The following is a 23,956-nucleotide window of genomic DNA, read 5'->3' as shown; positions in this document are numbered from 1 at the left end:
AATCACGTGTTCAAAAAACAATAAGTTTAAAAGAGTTCACTAAGCGTTAAAGGATTTATTCTAATCTGTCACTTTCAAAAAGCTACCGACCCCTGGTTTAAACTATTGTGCTTGTATTCCGCAAATGGGCGATAATTTTACAGCTCAGTTGAGAGTAGACGGCACAATAGGGGAGGTTTGTAGTTGCCAAAATATATACTCAAACTTAAATGGGCTATTGGCAAATAACGTTAGTTTTAGCTATGAATATCATAATATGTATAATTATAAAAAGATTTATTTTTAATAGCGTAGGTGGGGACTACACTGAAGGTGTATTAAATCTTAAAATGCTTTTAAATAACTTTTCTTTATTGTAATCTCCTAAGCAAAACTTAAATTTCACCAAAACTTTAGATGTTTTAATATCTATAGGTTTTTAACTAGAGTAGGAATCAAAAAACTGCGGCACGCAAACCAAATGTGACCCGCGAGCATGTAAATCTGCTGATAAAATCAGAAACAGTCGAAACTTACACTTCATATTTTAAGGTTTGTAACGAACAGTAAAAATAAGGTCACGTTTGAAAAAAACTACTAATACGTAGCGCGTTCCTAATTTAATTCTTAATTTACTTAAAGTTCCTATTTTGTTACTAAGATTGCTATTCATCCTTTTAGTTTATTAAAAGTACTTTAATTAAAAGCACAAAAACGAGTTGATAAACAACATGGAAAACTTTTACTTTTGTCAATTGTTTTAGGTAGCCTTTTTATCAACTTTGATAAGCTAAATAACAGCTTTACATATAACCTCAGTTATGTATTAAAACTTAGTATTTAAACTTAATAATGAAATTAATAACAGGCTAGCTGCCAAAGTTATTTTCACGTTTTAAATATTTAGCTAAAAATAAAATCAATCGGGGGCGTTTGTTATTTGTTCTTTAAATTTGGACTACTATTGCCTTGTTAAATTAATGAAAACCATACTTTTCATATTTAGTTGAAATTTTGTAAACAATAATTAGATTGACCTTTTTATTATAGTTCAAAGAATCCTATTTAATGATCATCACGATTCACCTGTTTATAGTTCGTTTATTTACTTGCATATTTCTAAAATATTTAAAGCCATGGTCAATAAATTTTGGAATTTATTCTAGTAGTTCAGGAATTAATTAGTTAAAATTAATTTTATTTTTCTACTTCTCTAATAAAACTTTTTTTGATACTTCCTAGTCGAGTTAAGCTTATAATTTTTACTTTTATAATATACACACTTTTTATATAAATAAACATAACGACAATTTTAATCAAACAATTTTATTACCACTCACTACGATTAACAAGCTGCTGTTGTAAAGACCATGGGACCAATGTTGTAACATGCACACAAAATGGGCGAACATTGAAAAAAATATTGAAAAATCGCAAAAAAAAAGTTTTCCGTTTTCTTGAAGATTTCTACTTAGAGTGAAATAACCAAAAAAATACTCGAAATTTCTTTTTTTTTTTGTGAATTTCAACATTTAATTCGTTGTCGCAATTATAACTCAAAAACACTATCGTCTATAAAATCTGCGTGCTATATATAAAAACGTTAAAAACAAAAATGAAACAACGATAAAATGTAGAGAACAACTTCAGGGCGTTGGTCTTCAGAAGAGAAATGTACATGAATGAAAGTAGAATAAAAATTGTTATTAAAAATAATGTCTATATCTCATCAAAAACACCTTTGAAACGTTTTAAAAAAAGAGGTAAAACTTAATTCATGAAAAATTTAAAACTGTGTGCTAAAAGCGTGAGAACAAAATTCAAAAAATATCCAATTCCATCTACAACAATCTACTTAATTCAACCAACAATGTTTATTAGACAGCCATACGAATTTTAATAAAAACTGCAATCCCAATATGTTATGTTTGGACGTTGTATCAGAATCTCGGGCGTCTGTTGAAAAAATAAATTGTTAGTTAATATAAGTCAGATTTTACTTGATATAGTTGGTTTTAAAATTTAATTTAACTAGCGGAAACTCATGTATGAAGTAAAAATATAAATTTACGTTAACGTTAAAAATTTTAAATTTTTAACCTTTTATTTGGTATTACTTGTTAAATTTGATTTTTATTTAAAAAAAAATCAAATGTTCAACAAAAAGATAGCTGTAGGTTTTAATTTTTACAACAATGTTTTAAAGCTGATCTTAGCACTACAAATATTAAAAAACATGACCTTTCTAGACCAAGTATTATTTTTTACCTAATAATTTTTTTACTAAATTCAATAAAAAATATACTTTATACTTATTTAGTTTTAATCTAATTTTATAATATCCATTGTTACACCCGCTATTTTTTTCCTTAATACATTTGAGAATAAACTTTTTAACTTAAATAACATTTCTCGAGTAGCATCCTAAAACATTTTCCCCGCCTAACTGACTTCCCCCCAAAACATTATAAATATCTCCATTACTATCCCATGGACTCCCCTTTTAACATCTTTACTCCTCCTTACTAAATTTACACATATTACTTCTTTTTATTAAAACTCAACAAAAATTATTTACCACATGGTCTTCCCCTGTCTACTACATTTTGCTCCTTATCAAAACTCTACAAACTTTCTCACCCCATGGTCTTTCCATTATCAACGTCTTTACTTCTTCTACTTGTTAAATTAAAAAAAACCTTAATTCTACTAAAACTGTTTAAGCTTAACATACTTCTTCGGTTACCCCCTTAAACATCCTCCCGCAAAAACATCACAAATATTTCCATCACTCACCCCATGGTCTTCCCCTTACCAACAATTTTTACTCCTGTTCACTCACCCCATGGTCTTCCCCTTACCAACAATTTTTACTCCTGTTAACTCACCCCATGGTCTTCCCCTTACCAACAATTTTTACTCCTGTTCACTCACCCCATGGTCTTCCCCTTACCAACAATTTTTACTCCTGTTCACTCACCCCATGGTCTTCCCCTTACCAACAATTTTTACTCCTGTTCACTCACCCCATGGTCTTCCCCTTACCAACAATTTTTACTCCTGTTCACTCACCCCATGGTCTTCCCCTTACCAACAATTTTTACTCCTGTTCACTCACCCCATGGTCTTCCCCTTACCAACAATTTTTACTCCTGTTAACTCACCCCATGGTCTTCCCCTTACCAACAATTTTTACTCCTGTTAACTCACCCCATGGTCTTCCCCTCATCAACAATTTTTACTCCTGTTAACTCACCCCATGGTCTTCCCCTCATCAACAATTTTTACTCCTGTTAACTCACCCCATGGTCTTCCCCTGTACACTTGTGCTGTTACTCCTTCTCCTCCTCATCGTCGTGGGTCCTCCTCCTTTCGTCCTGCTCTTCTTCTTCCTCCTCCTCCTGATTTTCCTGCTGGCTGGCCTCCTGCTGGTTCTCTTCCAGCTTCATGTCGTCCACAGCGTCGCCCAGCTGTTCGGAATTATTTCGTTAAATAAAATTTGGTGCTTGTGCTTCAAATTATATTTTGTTGTTTGATTTCTTGCTGCTAGTTTGTTTCTTACTTAAAAGTTTCTGTTAGCTTTCAATAAAAAGAGATTTTAATGAAAATGTCATAATATCTTGTCCAACATTGCAAGCATAATTATAAAAAACAAAATTTCAGCTATGATACTAAACAGATGACATACCGCAGCCTTTATTTGATTTTCTAAAGAGGCTTTTTTATATAAATTGAAGAATTATTACAATAAGGCTAATATACTGACATACCGCAATTTTATTTCAAGTTTTGGCAAGGCAGATTTTTAATAGCAAGGTTTTTCACATGGTCAAGTTAGAAAACATTCGGGATAAAAGAAGACAAAGTTTAGCAGTTAGAATAAAACTATTTTCCTTATAAAATAAAAATGTTAGCTTCTAATTAAAATTTCGATTGACTACCTGTATCTAAAAAAATGAAACACCTATATTTATAGATATAATTTAAACAAAAAACCAAATTTTTCAAATATAAATACAAACAAACACTAACATCGTCAACGTCTTCCTTGATGGTCTTGCTTTCTCCATACTGGGAATTGTAAGTCGCTATTTCGTCAATCTTGTCGTTGAATATCTGAGCGAACTCCTTCCAATGTCTCTCTGGGACTGTGGAGAAAAAAATAAAATATTATAAAACAAACAAAATAAAATACTATATTTGTAATAAACAGTTTAGAAAACTAGTTTGATTTATTATAATGATAACTAACAAATAAACAAAATAACTAACAAAAAATTAAACTAAGTTTCAACAAATGTAGAAAATGAAACAAATTACTCAATAGTTCCTAAAACTACAAAAAAATGTAAATTAATTACAATTGAACAATTTTTTAGCTTATTTAAACTATACGTTTGGGTTATTATAAATGTCAATTAGGTTTATTTTGGAGATTATAAACAACAAAAAAAAACTTTTTATTGCAATTCCTATATGGCATACAATCTGTTTTAACGTGAAAAATATTATAAACTTTTATTATAAAGTTCATAAGCAAATGAACTGAACAACATAGGTTAATTGGCATGATATTTTCATTATTACATGTCAGTAAACATTGGTTTCAAATATGAATATGTTTGCAATAAAGCTAATAAATATTAATAAAATTCCTGTGGGAATAGAAAGCTATTCAAATCGTTTGAACTCGTTACATTACTTCCTAAAACTCCTTCAGTTCAAATGTTAATTTATACGACAATTGAGAAATATTTTGATTACTTAATATAATATCACCATTGAACACTAGCATACATGGTTAAATTTGTCAGCCTATACAAATCGAATTACTTTGCACAAAACATGTTAAACGAATTATGAGCTTTAGGGTTAATTATTTTGAATGTATAACTGGTTATGCAATATTTTTTTGTCTGATATAAATTACGTAAACATATATCAGCAAACTATGCAGTAAAACAAATATTTACAAGAAGTTGATATTTGTAAATATACTAACTATTTAAGTTAATAATTAATTTTAAGGAAATAAAAATATTTCAAACTAAAAAGTTTTGGTTAAAACTACCACAAAAGATTTAAAAAAATTGTTCAAATAATGTTAACAATAATAATAATAATAAAACTAACTAATAATAGCAGATCTGTAGTATCTTTTTTGATAAATAAGAATAATAATATCTATAATAATAAAACTAACTGGTGATAGCAGATCTGTAGTACCTAGTTTGCTCAGTCACCCTTAAAAACACACCGCGCTGATTCCTACCAACATCACAGAAGAACTGTAAAATAAAACATAAACATGTAATTTTATTGTTTCTTAAATTGATATTTAGAGCAGTGTTTCCTAAACTTACCAAGGAAGCAAATACTTAGTGTGGTTTGATTTCTTTTTGATATTTTAAGAAAGCAACTTTTAAAATTCAAAAGCTTAAAATATTGCATGTTTAAAAAATGTTACTGTATATAGCTTAATTTATTAAATAATAGACAAAAAATAAAAGTTCAAATTATTTTACTATAACTATCAACCAATCAATTAACTATAACTATCAATCAACTAATAACCATACCTGCTTGGACCTCCTGTTACCGACCACGGTTGATTGGGGCAATTCGACCTCGTTGGCCAGATCTTGCCCGTACTCGTCGATGAGTCCCGCCAACGCGTCCCTGAACTCAACCATGCCTGTTGGAATTATGGTTTAGTGTTAATCAACATTTAGCTTTATAAATAAAATAAGTTATTATCAAAATGCCCGTTGAAAGAGTTTTGATTCAATGTTAATAAATCATTAATCAAAATGCTTGTTTGGATTATTATGGTTTAGTAAAATATATTTAGCTTTAAGCAAAATAAGACAAGTGTATTTTATTTTTTAAATTCCCGTTGAATTTCCTGTATCAATATAAAAACAAATAAATAGTTTACTGTAATTCAATTTATAAGTTAAAAACAACTGAGTTTGGCAAATTAGATACTATGCCTGTCAAAATAGTTGTGGTTAAATAAAATATCTAACCTTATAAGCAAAATAAGTTAAAAGTTAAGTGTGTTTTAAAATGTCTGTTGAATAAGTTATTTTAACTTTGTATGATACTAAATTAAGCAACGTGTCAAATTAAATCAAACGAGTAAAAATAAACTTATTATATACTGCATACATTACCAATTTAAACTATTAACTACAAGCAGTAAACATGTATTAATTACAATTGATACTTGTAATCAAAAACAGTTTAAATCTTGAATTTATAGAGTATTTATGTTGAATGAGTTTTGATTTAATTTTAATAAATAATAATTCAAAACATGATTTATTACACACTGCACGCGTTACCAGATCAAACTGGTGTTTTTACAAAAACAAACAATGGTTTAACTTTTATAGCTTATAAAGTATTCAAAATCTTCTGCCTGTATAATGATTGATATTTTAGTTTTGTTATTGAAACTTAATATATCATTTGAAAATAACCGGATCAATTTTTAAAAACAACTATTGCAACTTTCAACAAAAAAAAAGTATCGTATATAAATAAAATTCAAAACCATCAATGTCAAAGGACAGTCTGATAAAATTTCAATTTACTAGAATTAGTTAAAATAATTTAAATTTATAAGAATTAATTTAAATCTACTAGAATTAATTTTAAACCTTCTTAAAACTCTACTAGCTGCAAACTGTTCACAAATAGACCAGCGGCAGTTTTTAATTTTAAGATAATTTTTCATTCAAAGACGAACAAAAAACAAACAACACGGTGATGTCTATTGTTTTTCGTTTATTAAACCTAATAAACATTTTTTTTAAATCAACATCTAAATAAAACACTAATGACCCACATGACTTTTGAAACAAATTTATTTTCAAGTATTAAATGTTGTTGAACAAATTTTTGTTTTACAGTTTATAAAAAATTTTTGACACGAAGTAATCGCAAACCATGAAAATTGTTTTGATTTTTTTTTAATTGGATATTTAAACATCAAATTCTCATGACAATGAGATTTTGCTCAATTTCTATTGGACAATACCAAGGGGCGGATTAAATATCTAATTAATTACTTTTTGCTGGAAAACAATTGATGTAAATTATTCATATTAAAAAGAAACATCGTTTTCAACATTGCAATGCTTTTTAAAAAACTTTAGGGAAACTGCAAATTACTTACAACACATTTCAAGGCTTAAATTTTATTTTAGATTATCATAAGCAATGTTTTGTTACTAGCTACTCAAATCTACAATAGTGATTACCAAGGTTATTATGGTTACACTTTTTAATATTTATAAATTGACCCGTTTCTATTAATTGGCCTGCATACTTGAAGAATATAAGGAACTTTGTTACTAGATAAACTTATTTTAAAAAATCAGACATAAGAGGAAAAAACATAATGATGCTTACTTTTCAGGGTTTAAAATATTTTAACACGTACCAAAACAATTAAAAGATGCTTCAACACTAACTAGATTTTATCTTTTAATACTATTTCTTTTTCCGGTTTTCACCTTATCACTTACAAATTATTATTAGTTTGAACCTTTTTAAATTTAGCTTGCAGTACTTTTTACTTTGGAAATCCCACTAATAAACTGAACACAAAATTGTCCACATAGATAAATTGAGTTATAAATAATTTAACTATCCACTCTCACACAGCACAAGTATCCAAATTATTCAATTTAGCTACTATTTTATTCTTTTTAAAATTTTACCTACAACTAGCTTTTGAAATGGACATTACCAGTTAAGCTTGCATAAATACTAAGTTCCTAAAAATCCTTTAAAAAACTGAATGTAAAATTGTCTATACATATATATCGAGCGTATAAATAATTAAACTTTCCACTCTCACACACAGCACAGTCTAGAAAACTTTAGTATGACGTCATAAACGATGTGTGCGTTACACAACAAGTTTCTTGTCTGCTGAGCAACATACTACTAGCTGACTAAGAACGCTGATGTGCTATTAACAATGTGAGCTTGCACTTTTGAACGAAATAATTGTTATACAACTGTGTAACTCAATTAAGTAATTTATATAAATCGTACAAACAATTTTAATCATAATACCTAGTAATTCATTTCATTTATACCAGGCAACAGTTAGATTGAACTTTTGAATGCATGGGTTATTTTACAGTTAGTTTAACTTATATATATCATACAACCAATAGGTTAGCCCAGTTCAATAACTTTCATATAAATAACATTTAACCACAGTCTCTAGTAACTTATTTCATTCATAACAAGCAATATACGTGAGTAATCACACAGTTGAGAACTAATTAGCTTACAACTGTCATTTTGCTTGTTATATAACTAGTATGTGATATTGCTTGGTATGAATGAAATTTTTTAGTATATATTTATATTAAAAAATACTTAACTGAGTAAAATAATTTATGGTAAATTAATTGTTGCCATGTAATTTAAAGTTCTATTAAACTAAATTTTAAATTTTTATAAAACAATTGTGCAAAACTTTTGCTAAAATTAAAAATAAAGTTTATACAACATTTAATCGCATGGCACAAGGCTTTTATCTACATACTTAAAAAACTAGCTCTAAACCATAGATGGTAAACTAGTAATAGTAATTAATAATAACTATAATTAAAAAACCCGTAAATATCCAAGAACTTAGTTAAGCGTATGCAATATAAATAAATATTTAGATCTTTAAGTGTACAAACACTTATAAATAAAATTGAGTACCTATTGAATTTCGCCCTTAAACACAACTTGAATCTTTTAAAGTACTTAAAAGAGCATAGATATAAAAGCTTTTTTATGGTTTGTTCATAAATCCTTAAATAAACGGCTATAAGATAAGTATGATTGTTTAAATACTAGTGATGAACACCAATGTATCAAGTTGATGCATAAATATCAATTACTTTTGTTTGACAAAAATAACACGGGTAACGTAATCTAGAGGGGGTTCAGTAGATTTGCTCAATTGTAAATTTGAAAAATTTTATGAATTTGGCAATATCAGTTCAACAAAAGACGTAATTAAGTTTGGAGAAATTTGGGCAAAGATATCACCGCATCTGCTTACAATTGTAATTTTGAGAGGTTTTTTGGAACACAAATTACTTAACAATAAAAAATTTCATTTATTTGTTTACTGATCAGGCAATGCAATTCGTTGAGGATTTATTTAATTATCATAATTAACTAGTTGCTGTTAATAAACATTATTTATACTTACCTTGAGCGGGCAATGCGATCTGAGGGGGGTTCATTTAATTTAACTAGTTATTTTTATTATTTATACTTACCTTGAGCGGGCAATGCGATCTGAGGGGGGTTCATTTAATTTAACTAGTTATTTTTATTATTTATACTTACCTTGAGCGGGCAATGCGATCTGAGGGGGGTTCATTGGCCTTCCGTCCTGGTTGAAGTTGTTGAAAGCTTGTTGCTGACTGTAAATGAATATTAGTTAACTACTTGGAACGTTTTATCAGGTTATGTTACATGACTACTAAGGTACAAAGAGCACCTAAAAATACTTATAATTCTTTTTTGTTTAATTAAAAACTATTTTAACAAGTTTATTTGTACTATCAAATCAAACAAACTAACTAACCGCACCCTCAAGAACCTGCCGCGGTCGTTTTCCTTCAAGTCGAGGAAGTACCTCTTGTTTTCCCTGGTTATCCTCTCACTCTTCAACGAGTGGCGCCTGTCCTCCTAGAATTTAATATTTTAATGTAAAAAAAAATCATTTTGATGGTTGAACATTTCAAGCTTCTGTTTGGCAGTTTTGAATGGGTGCATTTTCTTGGTATCTTGCTTTTAAGAAACAAGCACCCATATAAATAAATTGTAATAATACAGTCAGTTTAAAAATATCTCATATTGAATTTCGTTTTAAAATTATATTTATATTTAAGAGAGTTTGTTAAACTTCAAAAAAGTTAAAATGTTATTGATATCTTAATATATAGGAAATAAGCACCAATTAAAACTAAAACTAAATATTTTTTATAAACAAAAATTCACTAACAGGGTTGGTGGGCTGCTGGTCGCCGGGGTTGGTGTGCCCGATGGTGGCGTAGAACTCGATGAAATCCCCCAAAACGTTCCTGAACTCGGCCGAGATGGGCATTGACAGGGTCAAGCGGTTCTTGTTGCCGCCAGGTGTCACCTGTGAGCAGTACAACTTTTTATTGATAGTATGGAGGGGTAATAAACAATCAAATTGTATAGGCTTGGTTTCATACATCAAGAGTTTCGTATGAAGCTTTTTATTTCTACTGATAGAAAAAAAATAAATACAATTGTAATATAATTTATGATAAATTTATTATATTTAGGTTTAATCGAACGCAGTTTAATGATTAATTTCCCCTGAACTTGAGCTATTAACTTAAACGTGATGTACAAGAAACGCGATAAAGTCAATAAATATAAATATTAAATAAGTTAAAATATTTGCAAATTTGTGTAAAGAATTAAAAATCTAGTTAATTTTTTTAGATAGTATTCATATAAAAAATGACGTGACGCCACTACATACCACAAAACTATCATTATGACGTCACACAAACCTCAGCGATCTTGATGAACCTTCCCCTCCTGTTCTGCTTGACGTCCAAGTAGAACCTCTTGTTCTGAATGTAGACCATCTTGGAAGCCAACTCTTCAGTCTCCATACCCTGCTGCTGGTTGTAGTAACCTTTTCTACCTGTTTCGATAAAAAATGTATTAAAATAAATGGCGCTGGTTGTAGTAACCTTTTCTACCTGTTTGTTTATTTATTAGTTTTAATAACTATTAAAATATTATGCTAAATTATAATTAATGTTGCTGGTTGTAGTAACCTTTTCTACCTGTTGTGATATAATATTACTAATTTAAATAGGTGTATATATTTCTACCAGTTTGGTTATTATTAACATATTATGCTGCTGGATGTAGTAACCTTAGATTGATGATAAAAATAATCAGTGACTTCACTAGTTATATAATAAACAAGCTTATACTAGTGAATTAAATCTGCAGCTCTAACTTTATCCCGAATAACATAAATCATTATCTTTTCATTTTTTCCTTACCATTTAAATTCATCTTTTATCCTAAGAAATAGACCCAAACTCTCATAATATTTTAAATTCAAAGAAAAACACTTTTAAAAGACCTTATTTTTTTAATTTTAATAATTTTTAAACTACTACATTACAAAAAAAAATCTTACCATCTTCCACTTGGTTTGAGTTTTCCTGAATATCTGCCATTTTACTTGTTAAATTGAACTTTTTCCCTCGACACTCGACAATAATCCAATCAAATCCACCGAAACAGTGCAAATTACTAACTTAATAAGATTATTTGATCTGTGATAGAGCAGTGTTATTTAGTTGAGTCTATTTAAAAATTTATTATTACTAAGTGTATTTTAAAACACATAGCTGGATTTATATTTTGTCAAAATATTTAAAATTGACCTGAAGTTAAAATAAAATATTTCAGATTTTAAATTGATTATTTTTAAGTATAAAGCTAAATGAGCTTTTAATAACGAAAAATATACACCAGCCTACGTTAAAATCACAATAATAAACATAACAAGGAAAATAAATTGCATGAAAACAGGTACACTAAATAAACTATACTAATGGTAATAAGCTTTAAACTTTGGCAGAAAAAAAAACTCTTTTTAATCTACAAAAATTTTAGTTTTTTTTGAGTAGTTACATATACCTTTAAAACTTATTATTCAAAATCTTAAAAACTTTAATTGAAAAAACGAGCGAATGAAAAACAAAAAAGTATACAGTCAGAATGTCATTTTATACATATAATAGTCCTCTTATTGGCGGCCTCTATATTTTATTTCAATATCAAATTTCAAGCTTCGGCTTGCTTCTTCTTATAATCTGCCATCCTCTCTTCAATGACTGGCCTCATGTGCCTTATAAGACCTTGCGCCGGCCAAGCTGCTCCGTCTCCAAGAGCGCAGATTGAGTGTCCTTCTATCTGTTTGCTGATCTCCCACAGTGAGTCTATCTCGTCGGGGTGCGCGTTTCCTTTGGTGAACCTGTTTGAAATTATTGTTACAGAATTAACATTTTTTTATCTAGTTATTAAATTCGGTGTTTAAAATATTTAACATAATGTTTAATTGAAAACAATCAGAAAACTCGAAAACTGTTTTATTAAATAATTCAATCAACATTTTTCGATAACTTTGTTATATTTTTTATAAACTTATCAAAACTGGTTTAAATCAATTGCGATTAAAATTGAACTAGTTATGTTGTTTCCAACAAGTTATAGCTAATCTGCAAGTTTTCACCAAGCTAAATAAACCAAAGCAAACCTCAGCAGAGTATCGTTCATCCAGTTGACCCCCTCCCTGCATGGGGTGCACTGTCCGCAACTTTCGTGCTTGTAAAACTCCATCAACCTCGAAATTGCTCTTATTATGTCTGTTGACTTGTCCATCACGATGACGGCCGCTGTGCCCAGCCCTGTTTGCGCTTGAACCAACCCGTCGAAATCCATCAACACGTCTTCGCACACCTGAACAAGTAAGTTTCAATTTCAGGTTTAAAAACTCATTCAAGACAGGAAACTGGTGAGTTTACAAAAAAAGTTTATTAAACAGGTTTAAAATTTAGTTGTAAAAGAGGTTAAACGGATTACCTGAAGATGTAAGTAGGAAGTAATTGTTTGATGTGCACATGGACAGAGACTACTTTTTTATTACTAGTGGTACCAAATAAACTATTTTTTTAAAACTTGCTCATTTGGTACGTTTAAACTAGATCAAACGGCTGTCATCATAATATTTTTTTTTTTAATAAAAACACAAACCTTCTTGGGAATGAGCGGGGTGGACGATCCACCTGGAATGATGGCCAGCAGGTTGTCCCACCCGCCCCTCACTCCGCCGCAGTGCCTCTCAATGAGCTCCTTCAGCGGGATCGACATCGACTCCTCGACCGTGCACGGGTTGTTCACGTGACCGCTGATGTTGAACAGCTTCGTTCCGGTGTTGCGCTCGCGACCGAACTGCGAGAACCAATCGCCTCCTCGCCTGTTGGGAATGAGGTGTTGTGATTGGATGTGAGATTTAAGGCATTTTAAGTAGTTTTCTCTTTAATTTCAAAAACTAATGGAGTATAATGAAACTTTGATATTGTTTAATAATAAAAGAATCAAATTTTCCTCTAATGGTAGCTTAGTTATTTTAATAAACTAACTGTTTACATTTTATATAATCTACTTTAACTGTAAATAGTTAACCATCAAACATAATTTCATTTTAAAATCATTCTTTTAAATATACCTGCAAATGGTTGGTGCAACAGCTACGGTCTCCACGTTGGCGACGGTGGTGGGGCATCCGAAAACTCCCACGTTGGCGGGAAATGGGGGCTTCAAGCGGGGTTTTCCCTGCTTACCTTCCAACGATTCGATGAGAGCTGTCTCCTCACCGCATATGTAAGCTCCTGCGCCCCTGTGTGGATAAAATTGTCTAATTATTTATTTGCTTTAATCAACTATTTAACTTGTTTCAAGAAGTGCTTCTTGCTTTGATATGCAAAATTTTATGTTACACAACATTTTAAAATTTTATAAACCTTTTTATCCTAGTTTTCCTAGAAAACTACTTTACTGAAACAATCATTGTGTCTACCTTTAAAGTAGTAGGCATAGTGGTTCATTAAAAACAATTTCATTCATGTAGCTACTTTTAAACAATTACCTAATTGAGTAAATGTTTAATAAATTCCTAGATTTTTAAAATCACCAACCTGTGTACAAACACGTCAAACGCGTATCCGCTACCGCAAGCGTCGTTGCCTAGCAACCCGTCCCTGTACGCCTCCTGAATCGCCACATTCAGGTTGCTGGCCTCATTGTAGAACTCACCTGTGGATGATAATTAATTGCTAAAATGTCATACAGTTTAAACAATTCAAAAATGTTCTAGACCACATAAGCTGTTGAAGCTTGTATATAAAATACCAAATACCTTTTGATAATAGTTATTACCCAAGACCACGTAATTTGTAGAAAAATTTTAACTTTGGAAAGTTTAAAAACTAATTAAAACTAACAATAGCCCAAAAAAAATTTATAAATAAAATTTAAAATATACCTTAAACTATTTGTAAACAAATCGGCCTCTGATGTAAATACAAGCAGACATGGTACCATGGTTGAAAAATAGTATAAATTCAAATAATTAAAAACACCAACCTCTGATGTAAATGTAAGCGGCGCGGGCTCCCATGGCCCTTCCGGCAACGAGGCACCCTTCAACAAGTTTGTGCGGGTCGTGCCTCATTATCTCCCTGTCCTTGCACGTGCCGGGCTCACCCTCGTCAGCGTTCACCACCAGGTATTTTGGTCGGCCTCCTGTTGAATAGAAGATGTATATACTTTTTATTCTATACAGCATTCTGCTAGAACATATCAAAGTTTTGCAACTTAGTTTTGTAGAAATACTACGAAAAATTAACAATCTAACTTGTAAATTCTTAATTTAGAATAAATTTCATGCTCAGCATTTACTTTACTTTTTTTGGATAAACTTTAAAGATATTTGTTTGAATTTTTTTTGAATTGAAATAATTAAATAAACTAACCAGAAGGAGCGTTCATGAAAGACCATTTGAGTCCGGTTGGGAAACCAGCACCTCCTCTGCCTCTCAATCCAGATGCTTTTATCTGATCCTGAATCCACATGTTTCCTACAAGTTGTAAATTATTAATAATATTAATTAAAACTGAGTAGTAAAAATTTAAATTAAAATTTTGCAATAAAAAACCTGTTTTTAATTAAACAATAAGATTAAATAATTTCTTTTTTTTACTACATAAATTTAAACATTTCTTTAAATCACATATTTAACTACAATAAATCTAAGACTTTTTTACAAATTAAATAAAATATTTATTTAACTTTTGTACTACAGTATTTTTAGGCAAAAAAATGACCTTTCTTTATAATTTACCTGGTCTTACCAAAAAAATTGATATCTCATTTATTTAAGGACATAGGGGGGGGTAAACACCCTTTTTTTGGTTTTTGATCTTATTTTATATAGTTTTTACTAAGCTACAAAATGCTTTTTACAGATTTTAAAAATTCAAAATATTTTTTTAGATAAAGCCAGTCAAAGTCGGAGGCAACAATAGGATCCTTATGGGAGGCGCAAACTAAAACGGCAAAAATAGACTATTTCACTAAAAATCTATCTTCTCCTACGTTTTTTGAGATAACTACCTCAAATTTTCAGGACATGTTCCTTGATATATTTAGAAAATTCTGCCGGACGGAATTTTTAAAAAATTGGAAAATAAAAATTTTATATAAAAAGTAAACAAAAAAAACATTTATTTTTGTTTTTTTGTAATAAAAATTTTATTTTTTAATTTAATTAAATTCTGTTCCGACAGAACTTTCTAAATATTGCAAGGAACATTTCCTGAAAATTTGAGGTAGTTATCTCAAAAAACGTAGGAGATAGATTTTTAGTGAAATAGTCTATTTTTGCCGTTTTAGTTTGCGCCTCCCATAAGGAATCTATTGTTGCCTCCGACTTTGACCGGCTATATCTCAAAAATTATTTTGAATTTTTTAAATCTGTAAAAAGCATCTTGTAGCTTAGTAAAAACTATATAAAATAAGATCAAAAACCAAAAAAAGGTGTTTACCCCCCCCCTATGCCCTTAAATTCTTTTAATGGTCTTCTTGGTTTAGTACCTTTTTTTTTTAAATAAAAACATTTTATAAAAATTTCTTAAAATCTGTTTCATACATTATATTTCACTAAAAAAAGTTTAATATACAAACCTTTCAGAATGATCTCCTTGGTCTTGTACCAGTCTCCCCTCTTCTTGGCCCCCTTCAGCCGCCAGTCCCTCCTGCCGTACAGGTTGGTGAATATCCTGTCCTCATCTTTCAACGGGGCGTTGGTGAAGGTGGCCACCTGGGTCTTGTTGACCAGGGCCGGCTGCAGCTTTGTGGCCTGCTTTATCAGTGTGCGCGCCAACATTTATGTTTATATATTGTTCTAGGGTTAAATAACTAGTGGTTATTTTTAGTTTTTTTGCATTCTATTTTATATGTGTGTAGCACACACTAATATACAAAATTAATTTAACTCACTTAAGTTTTGAACATTTTTATAGAACCAAAAAATTTTAAACTATTTTTTTAAATGAAATTTGTGGTAGCAAGAAAATTAGTGAGTTAATACATTAATGAGTTAAGTTTAAACATTAACAACAATCATAATTCTTTGTAATATATTTCACATTTAACAGTGTTTTTTGGTAATTATGTAATAGTATCTACTTTAAACTAGACATATGCTAGAGTTTTTAACCAACATTTTAATTTTCAACTTAATCTTTACAAAAAAAAATTTTATTATTGATTAAATTTTTGTAAATATATGCTTCACCTATTTGTATATACAAGGTTGCACTCTTAAAGTTAAAAAAAATATCTTGAGTGACCAAAAACAGTTCTAGGTTTTTTAAATTCTTAAAAAAAATTTAACAAAATTTTGAAAAAGTTCTTGTTTTTAAACAAATTGGTTTTAAAGTATCAAATGTTGAAACTGGAACAACTAAATCTCATGCAAGATATAGAATAAACTAGACTAAAAATCTGAAATAATATTTGAAATTTCTAGAGTTTTCTGTATAAAAATAACTAGCCTAGGTTATCTTGACATTTTCAAATTCTCATGAGTTATCCTGAATGAGTGGCAACACATACAAACAATAAATAAAAATAATGAGCATTAATGCCAACATTTCACTTATATGATATTTTCTATAAAAAAAGTTTTACCACTTTTGTTATTTATCAACTTACATAACTTTTTTATAGATGTAAACTTATTATTTTATGGAGAACTTAATTTAAGAGTTAAACTAAAAAATTATTTAAAAACATCAACTTGGCCATTTATAAGATCTGTTAGTACATCTGAGTTTGTATTTATTTTGTAATTCAGTATTTTTGATAACACTTAATTTATATATGTGCTACAAAACTTTAAAGATTTTTAGTGATGAAATATTTATTACATGAAGCAATTTTTAAAAAGTTATTGTATAAATACATTATTTACTTATTTTTATTTCAGATTGCTTGTTTTAATACTTTATCCATAATTTATAAAAGAAAATATCTGTATAGTAGATTTTTTGTGTCAAACTAAAATTTTACTACTTAATATGTAAACTTATTAAAAATTCCAAGTTTTTCCCGAGGTTTTTCTGTTATTTTTGTTTAAAATTCTAGGTTATTTTTCAAAATTTCTCAAAGACCAGGTTTTTAGGCTAAGTTATCAAATTCCAGGTTTTTCCAGGTTTTTTGGCAACTCTGTATATAACAAAAACTGTTTATTAAATATATATTTACTATTTTTTAACATTAATCCAGCTCAACTAAACTGTGAAGCTGGAGTTGTTTTGCTATTAATTTGACAAAACTTTTACTTTTAAATAAAAATAATATTAACTGTTTATATCTTTATATACTTACTACTTGTCTCCTTTTTAGATACAACATAAATTTATCATGCCTAAATATTAAGAAAAATCATACAATATTATAATGAATATCAACTATGAAATAATTTTATGCTTATATTGTGTTATGATAAGTCATAAAATAAAATTCAATTTTCTTAAACTAGATGTAAGCTTATTTCTTAATTTGTAATTTTGTGATTTTGCAACTATTTGAAGCAAAAAAAAGCTAGTTTCATTGAGGTAATCTCAGTTTTTACTTTAATTAATTTGAGCAAATAGGTGAAAAAAATAGTCAACTAGGCATTAATACCTAAAGTTATTAAAATTATGATTAAAGGATTTACTAAAACTACATCTTAAAAAAAAAAGATTAAAAACTCTGAAAAAATATCAGAGATTTTTTATATCTAAAACTATTCAAAAAAAAACTAGTTGGCTCAAGTATGTAACAACCCTGTTAAATTACCTATTATAACACCAACCCTCAAACTAAACCAATATGTTAAGACTGGCTTTAAACCTTTCAACCAATATATTTTTTAAAGATTTCAATATCATACTTACCCAACTTAAAATTAAAGTCATATACTACCACTTAATGGTTAATAAAATTTATAAGACAATTACATAGTCAACAAAAATGAAACAATTAACTTTTACTGAACAAATTTGAAAATGATTTGAGCTTTCTGAAGCTTCAGTGCAAATTATACAATGTACTAAAATGGAGGATGACCAGAATGACAGAAGAAAAAATCCGAATACTTTATAAATGTTTGTTTTAACTTTAAATTTCATGCTTAAGTAATTTTTGGGCTGTACGATCATCACCACCCACACAGTAAGCCTGAAGGAATACAAAATGATTTTGGCACAAGTTGAGCAAAATTTAATAAAGTAACTAATGACTTCTGAAATATTTCAAAAAACAATTACAATTTAAAAAACCTTTGATAAAAATAAAAAATAATTCTTTTTTTCAAACTGAATTAAGAAAACCAGGACTGAAAAAAAATTGTAAACATTTTATAGACTACTGGAGATTTAATTGGGCAGTCAACTTTCATTCTTACATAAACCATATTGAATACATCTTAAATACTAAATAATTATTATGTTAAGCAATATTTGAATTGCTTAATACTCATAAATCAGTTTTAATCTAAGGTACTTAAAAATATAATTTTATTAAAAATTTAAATGTTGTAAGAAAATACATACTTACTTATGCTATAAGAACTATAACACAAATTAAATTAGAGAAAAATAGTTTTACTTAAATATAATAATTGCTACTATCTGCATATTTTATTTTATTCAAACTGATGACAATAAAAATAATTCAACTATCAATCTACAAAGTGTTTTTATTATTTCACTGTAAACTTTTTTAAACAAGAAAAAAATATTTTTTACCAAAATTTGTATTTAATAAATTTATAAATGCATTACTAGGCTGAACATTTGAATAAGACTGTTAAGAATGGATTAAATTTAAAAAAGGTTTTATGGATCTTATATGAGCACACAAAGCTGCATAATTGATTTTAATTTTTCAAAGTGAAATGTGTTTTTTATATTAGTTAAATAATACCTCAGCACTGATTAGAAAATCAAAAATTATTACAAATACTATTTTTGTATTTTTTATATCCTACCACTCTCAAAATTTAATATTTTTACCCTTAGCCTTAGAACCAAATAAATGTTCTGATACACATAGCTTCACCTTTAATGTCCTTAAGTTTAGGATTGTAAGATAAAAGGGTGAAATTAAGCAATTAACCCATGGGTTTAAAACTATAATTGACATGGTAATAGTTGTAAATTTCATTAATAAAAGCTAACTTGAGCAGCATTCCATTTTTTACATTGTTTATATTGAAAGTTTTTTTTAATTTTAAAGCTGCGCACAGTATGATTACTGACTATAAACTATGTGCACACTTGAAATTTTAGCAATTACTATAAAACTAGTCAACAACAGTTATTTTATATACAAACCAAAACTTTTGTAAACCCATTAAAAGTCAGTCTCTTAATAGACTAATAAAATATTACAGTCAGGGTTGCACTATTTTGAGAATTTTTTCCAGTTTTTATGATTTTCTTCCAGATTTCAATTCTAAAAGATCATGACAAAATTTTTTAATGATTTGATAGATATTTAACATGTAAAAATTGTTTAAAAATTCAGGTTTTTCAATGTTTTATTTTCAAAATTTCTCAAATTCCAGGTTTTTTAAACCTTCATTGTCAAATTCCAGGTTATGTAGCAACCCTTCAAAGTGTATTTACACTATTAATATTGGAAAAGTTCTATAACTATCTGAGTTCATGTGCACAATTAACTATTTTTTATGCCCAGCTTAAGAGTAAAAATAAATTATGTAAACCCAAAAAAAGTACTCATAAATAAATAAAACAAACAATTTCAAATATATTATCACACAATAAAATTAAGAGAATTGTGTGGTGAACTATCAATAAAAATTCATATTTGTTAAATACAAAAAAATATACTAGAACAGGGTTGCCAAAAGTTTTTGAGAAATTTCCTCTAGGTTTTCTAAATACAACTTTTTGGGTCTATTTATAGTACAAAATTAAGTTCAAGGTATAAGATTGTCTTCAATAGTATAACAACATTGAAAATATACAGTAAAGCAAACCAAATTCTGTTTTTTCCTAAAAAATTGAAAAAAAAAATGATCTCTATGATATATTATTTGTGATAAACAAAAAATTTACTATTAACATACAAATATTGTTTAAAATTCCAGGTTTATTTCAAAACTTCTCAAAACCTAGGTTTTTCCAAGTTTTTTTGACTAAAAAATCAAACTACAGGTTTTTTGGCAACCATGACTAGAGTCACTTTTATAAACCCTTCTTTCTTACCCCAAAAATATGAGTCCTTATCAGTGGTCAATAGTGACAAAAGGCTATTTAATACATTAGAATAGAGACATTAACAATTAAAAAACAAAATTCTAATCAAGAATTTTGTTTTGTTATAAAACCTCAATTACATTTAATAACTAACAATAGTTATATATTTAATTTCATAATCATTCCCTATGCATAAAATGAAGAATCTGCTCCAGAAATTTATTTTCAATTTGAAAAAAAAAATCTGTTATATAGAGTTAAACAGTTTTAATCCAACACATTTAAAATAATCATCTTAAGAACAAAATTCAACAATGAAAGCCTTTTAATGACAATAAACAACTGGAAATATAAATTTTCATGACCACAAAGAATTAAGAAACTGAATGCAAGAGCAATGTTACAAAACGTTTTTATTCCACGGGCTAAATAGACAAAAAGTCTGTTTATTTTGACTACCAGGGATGGTAAAAGCAAGTTAGCATGGCCAAAATAGTTGCTATAACACTTTTTGTACTTTAGCTCTTTGCTTTAGAACTTAAAAGGAAACTTTTTTTACTTGTAAAAAAAGCTATTTGTATTAAAAAATATAAACATAACAACAACAATAATAATTTTACCTAATACATTAGTTTTTAAGTTAGCTGCATGAATACTTGAATGATTTTTAAATCAATTAAACTTCGTTTATAAACTGAAAAAACTTTAATACGATTTTGTTAACAACATTACTACGTTACATATGTTTTTTAAGTCAGATTTTAGATTTTTTTGACTTTGCTTTAATGTATTTGCATTTTTTCATTAAAATAATTGTTCAAAAAACCTTATTATTTTTTTAGTTTTCTTTCATTTCGTTTAATTGATTGTTTTATTACTAAATATTTAAATACTTAAATGATAAAAAATTAAATTTAATAGCTAGAAAATTTATAAGCATGTGGTGTACAACTCGAAAGGTTCCTATGTACACCAGGTCCTTTGAACAACTTATCTTCCTTACACCAGGTTCTTTTTTTTAATTTTATCTTTCAATAAACAATATTATGTGACATAACAGAGAGACAACAAAAATTTTTTAAATAATTATGTTAATAGTCATATTGTTTTAATGTAAATGCAGTTGTAATAACTAATTATTTGATTTTACTACACTTCACTAAGCCAAGTAATTAAAAGGGTAATGAATCCCATCACGAGTACTTTTTACAATTTTAAAGTTTTATAAGACAAATTTTCTATACATTACCTTTTTACAAAAACTTTTGTAACTTTGAATATGTTTCACAAAAATGATTGTGACACAATTGAAAAAGATGCTGTTGTTTAAAATTGCTAATCCTAAATTATTATTTATATAAATTTTTATTTCAATTTATTGGAAAATAATGTATTTACAAAAAAACTGACCATTTTAATACCTGCCAAATAATCAAGTCTATATATTATGATTAGAGTTGCATAAAAGTAATGTAAAATTAAAACTTAACTTAAGTCAAAATAACAACTAATCAATAAAATACATACCATATTTAGAAAACCAACAAGTGTTTTTCTTAAACTTATACACTATAAAACGGTATAAAAAAAGTAATGTTTAATAAGCATGTACAGCAGAATGCTGCTACTTAAAAGAAAAATTAAATACTACTACTTGTATTATCATAATTAATTACCAGCACATTTTATCCAAAATGTAGAAACTCGGAATTAATTGAACAAAATATACTGTGAAATGAAACATTTTATTATTTAGCATAGAAAATATATTTTGATTAGTTATGCCTCATATGTACTTTTTACTTTAAAGATCACAAAAAATAACTCGACTTAATGAGAATGATTAACTCAAACTTTTAAATTTTATTAACAAAACTATGTTCTAGTATTTAAACTTAATTAAACAAGATCATCAGTTGAATAAAATTTTATTCAAAAAGAATTCTAAAAGCAGTATTGGCAGATGCTAACAAGATTATAAGTTACAACAGCTAGATTTAAACTTACTTTTAATTCAGCAACTCTGCTTATGTAAAAGTTTAACTTATGTTTGGGTAAAAATGTTTTGCTAAATGACCATTTTTGTGAAGTGTTTATAAAAAGTAAAATTTATAACATGTGACATTCTATTTTTATAGGTAAAAACTTCTGTCTTTTTAGACTTATTTATTTACTCCCAAATATAAAAAATAGTGAGAGATAATTATATAGATATCAAAAAGTTACTTAACTAATGAAAAAGCTAGAAGTCAATAGGTGTAAGTTTACTAAATGATTAACATATTTATTTCTTTTGTGGTGGTAAACACTTTAAATTTGCTTAATAAAATAATTTATATAAAAAAATGCTAATTTTGTTATTTTACTTATTTTTTATATTAAATAAAAGGCATGAACAATAAACCAAGATAAAAAATAATTTGTTAAGTATATTACTCTAATAAGCTAAATTTTTTAGGTCTAGTTACATTTGTACTAATCAGACTGTTGCCTTTTTCAGGTTTTTTCATTGCTTGAGAATATCAAAACTTAACAACAACTAAGTACTTAATTTCATAATTACTATTTAACATATAATCATGTAGTAAATAACTAAAAATATACTGTTTTGCTAACAAATTTAATTTTTACTAATTAGACATTTAAAATAGACTAACTATAATTAGCAATATTTTATTAGAAATATAAGTTTAATTAAGCTACTTATAACTTTTTTAAACTATTTTTCTATAAAATAACAGGTTTACATTAAGATAATTAAAACTAATATATATAATATTTTGCAAAATTTAGAGTAAATTACAATTTTTCTAGTCAATCTGGCTTTTTTAAAATAAAATGAAGTTAACTTAAAGACTTTTCTGTTGTTTTGAAAAAACTAAATTCAGCAAACATTTATGACTTATGATTGATTCAGTAGCTATACATAAATAAAAACCGGACTTTGTAAAAAAAAATTCTAATATTTAACATCACTTAAAGCAATTACCAAATATGTGAACAGTTTTTTTAGTTATAATAATTTAAATATACACTGCTCTCTATGTGCTAAGCTTATAAAGGGCATATGTGGTTCACCATTTTCAATGAGACAATCTGTTTGGTTAAGTTTATATTGGCTATTGAACATTTTTAACTGTGCAACAATATCCTATGGAACTTTCAATGTATAAGCAATCAAAGTCAATGAGCTCAAAAGGTGCCTTAATGAAAGCACAAACTACAAAATTTATATTTCATTTCTCTAAAAATCTATCTTCTCTTTCTATTTAATAATAGTCTTAAAACTTCACATTTATTACTAATGTTTAAATGTTGTATGTGCTGTAGGGTGCATCTGTTGCCCCTCGAAAATGAAAATTTTGGAATTTTGCTTGAAAAAATTTTTTGACGTTGGGAAATTACATAAATAGACAACACAAAAAAAACTAGCTTCCTAACTTTAAGCCTGCTAATACAAATTACTTTTGAAAATTTTGCTTTGTATTGGTATATTTAAAAAGGGGAAAAGACTATTCCACTAAAAACTTATTTTCTCCTAGGTTTT

General features: G+C 27.9%; 2 protein-coding genes across 2 annotated transcripts; both read right to left on the bottom strand.

Annotated features, from left to right (window-relative positions):
* Positions 1-1,295: 1,295 nt before the first annotated feature.
* Positions 1,296-11,351, bottom strand: LOC145829350 (transcriptional regulator protein Pur-beta-like). Its single transcript, XM_082937115.1, has 10 exons — positions 11,207-11,351; positions 10,560-10,696; positions 10,016-10,156; positions 9,596-9,699; positions 9,355-9,431; positions 5,559-5,674; positions 5,183-5,267; positions 4,012-4,127; positions 3,282-3,449; positions 1,296-1,935 (listed from the first exon to the last, which is right to left on the bottom strand). Exons 1-9 carry the CDS (start codon positions 11,244-11,246, stop codon positions 3,312-3,314), a joined length of 954 nt encoding a protein of 317 aa, XP_082793241.1. The 5' UTR covers positions 11,247-11,351; the 3' UTR covers positions 1,296-1,935; positions 3,282-3,311.
* Positions 11,352-11,504: 153 nt separating this feature from the next.
* LOC145829349 (NADH dehydrogenase [ubiquinone] flavoprotein 1, mitochondrial-like) lies at positions 11,505-16,036 on the bottom strand. The gene is made up of 8 exons (XM_082937114.1): positions 15,821-16,036; positions 14,610-14,714; positions 14,221-14,379; positions 13,773-13,890; positions 13,304-13,474; positions 12,829-13,051; positions 12,332-12,534; positions 11,505-12,049 (listed from the first exon to the last, which is right to left on the bottom strand). Exons 1-8 carry the CDS (start codon positions 16,020-16,022, stop codon positions 11,860-11,862), a joined length of 1,371 nt encoding a protein of 456 aa, XP_082793240.1. The 5' UTR covers positions 16,023-16,036; the 3' UTR covers positions 11,505-11,859.
* Between the last annotated feature and the right edge of the window lie 7,920 nt (positions 16,037-23,956).

The sequence above is a fragment of the Thalia democratica genome, chromosome 2 (genome assembly GCF_965202585.1).
Source record: "Thalia democratica chromosome 2, ktThaDemo2.hap1.1, whole genome shotgun sequence".
Taxonomy (NCBI): Eukaryota; Metazoa; Chordata; class Thaliacea; order Salpida; family Salpidae; genus Thalia; species Thalia democratica.
The sequence above is the reverse complement of the archived record's forward strand: the minus strand, read 5'-3'. Positions and strand labels throughout refer to the sequence as shown.

Coding starts and splice junctions, on each gene's coding strand:
- LOC145829349 (XM_082937114.1), bottom strand. CDS start 16,022: ATGTTGGCGCGCACACTGATAAAGCAGGCCACAAAGCTGCAGCCGGCC. Junction 14,715..15,820: donor CAAGGAGATCATTCTGAAAG/GTTTGTATATTA, acceptor TACAACTTGTAG/GAAACATGTGGATTCAGGAT. Junction 13,475..13,772: donor TTTGACGTGTTTGTACACAG/GTTGGTGATTTT, acceptor TTATCCACACAG/GGGCGCAGGAGCTTACATAT.
- LOC145829350 (XM_082937115.1), bottom strand. CDS start 11,246: ATGGCAGATATTCAGGAAAACTCAAACCAAGTGGAAGATG. Junction 5,675..9,354: donor GATCGCATTGCCCGCTCAAG/GTAAGTATAAAT, acceptor TAATTCCAACAG/GCATGGTTGAGTTCAGGGAC. Junction 5,268..5,558: donor GTAACAGGAGGTCCAAGCAG/GTATGGTTATTA, acceptor TTTATTTTACAG/TTCTTCTGTGATGTTGGTAG.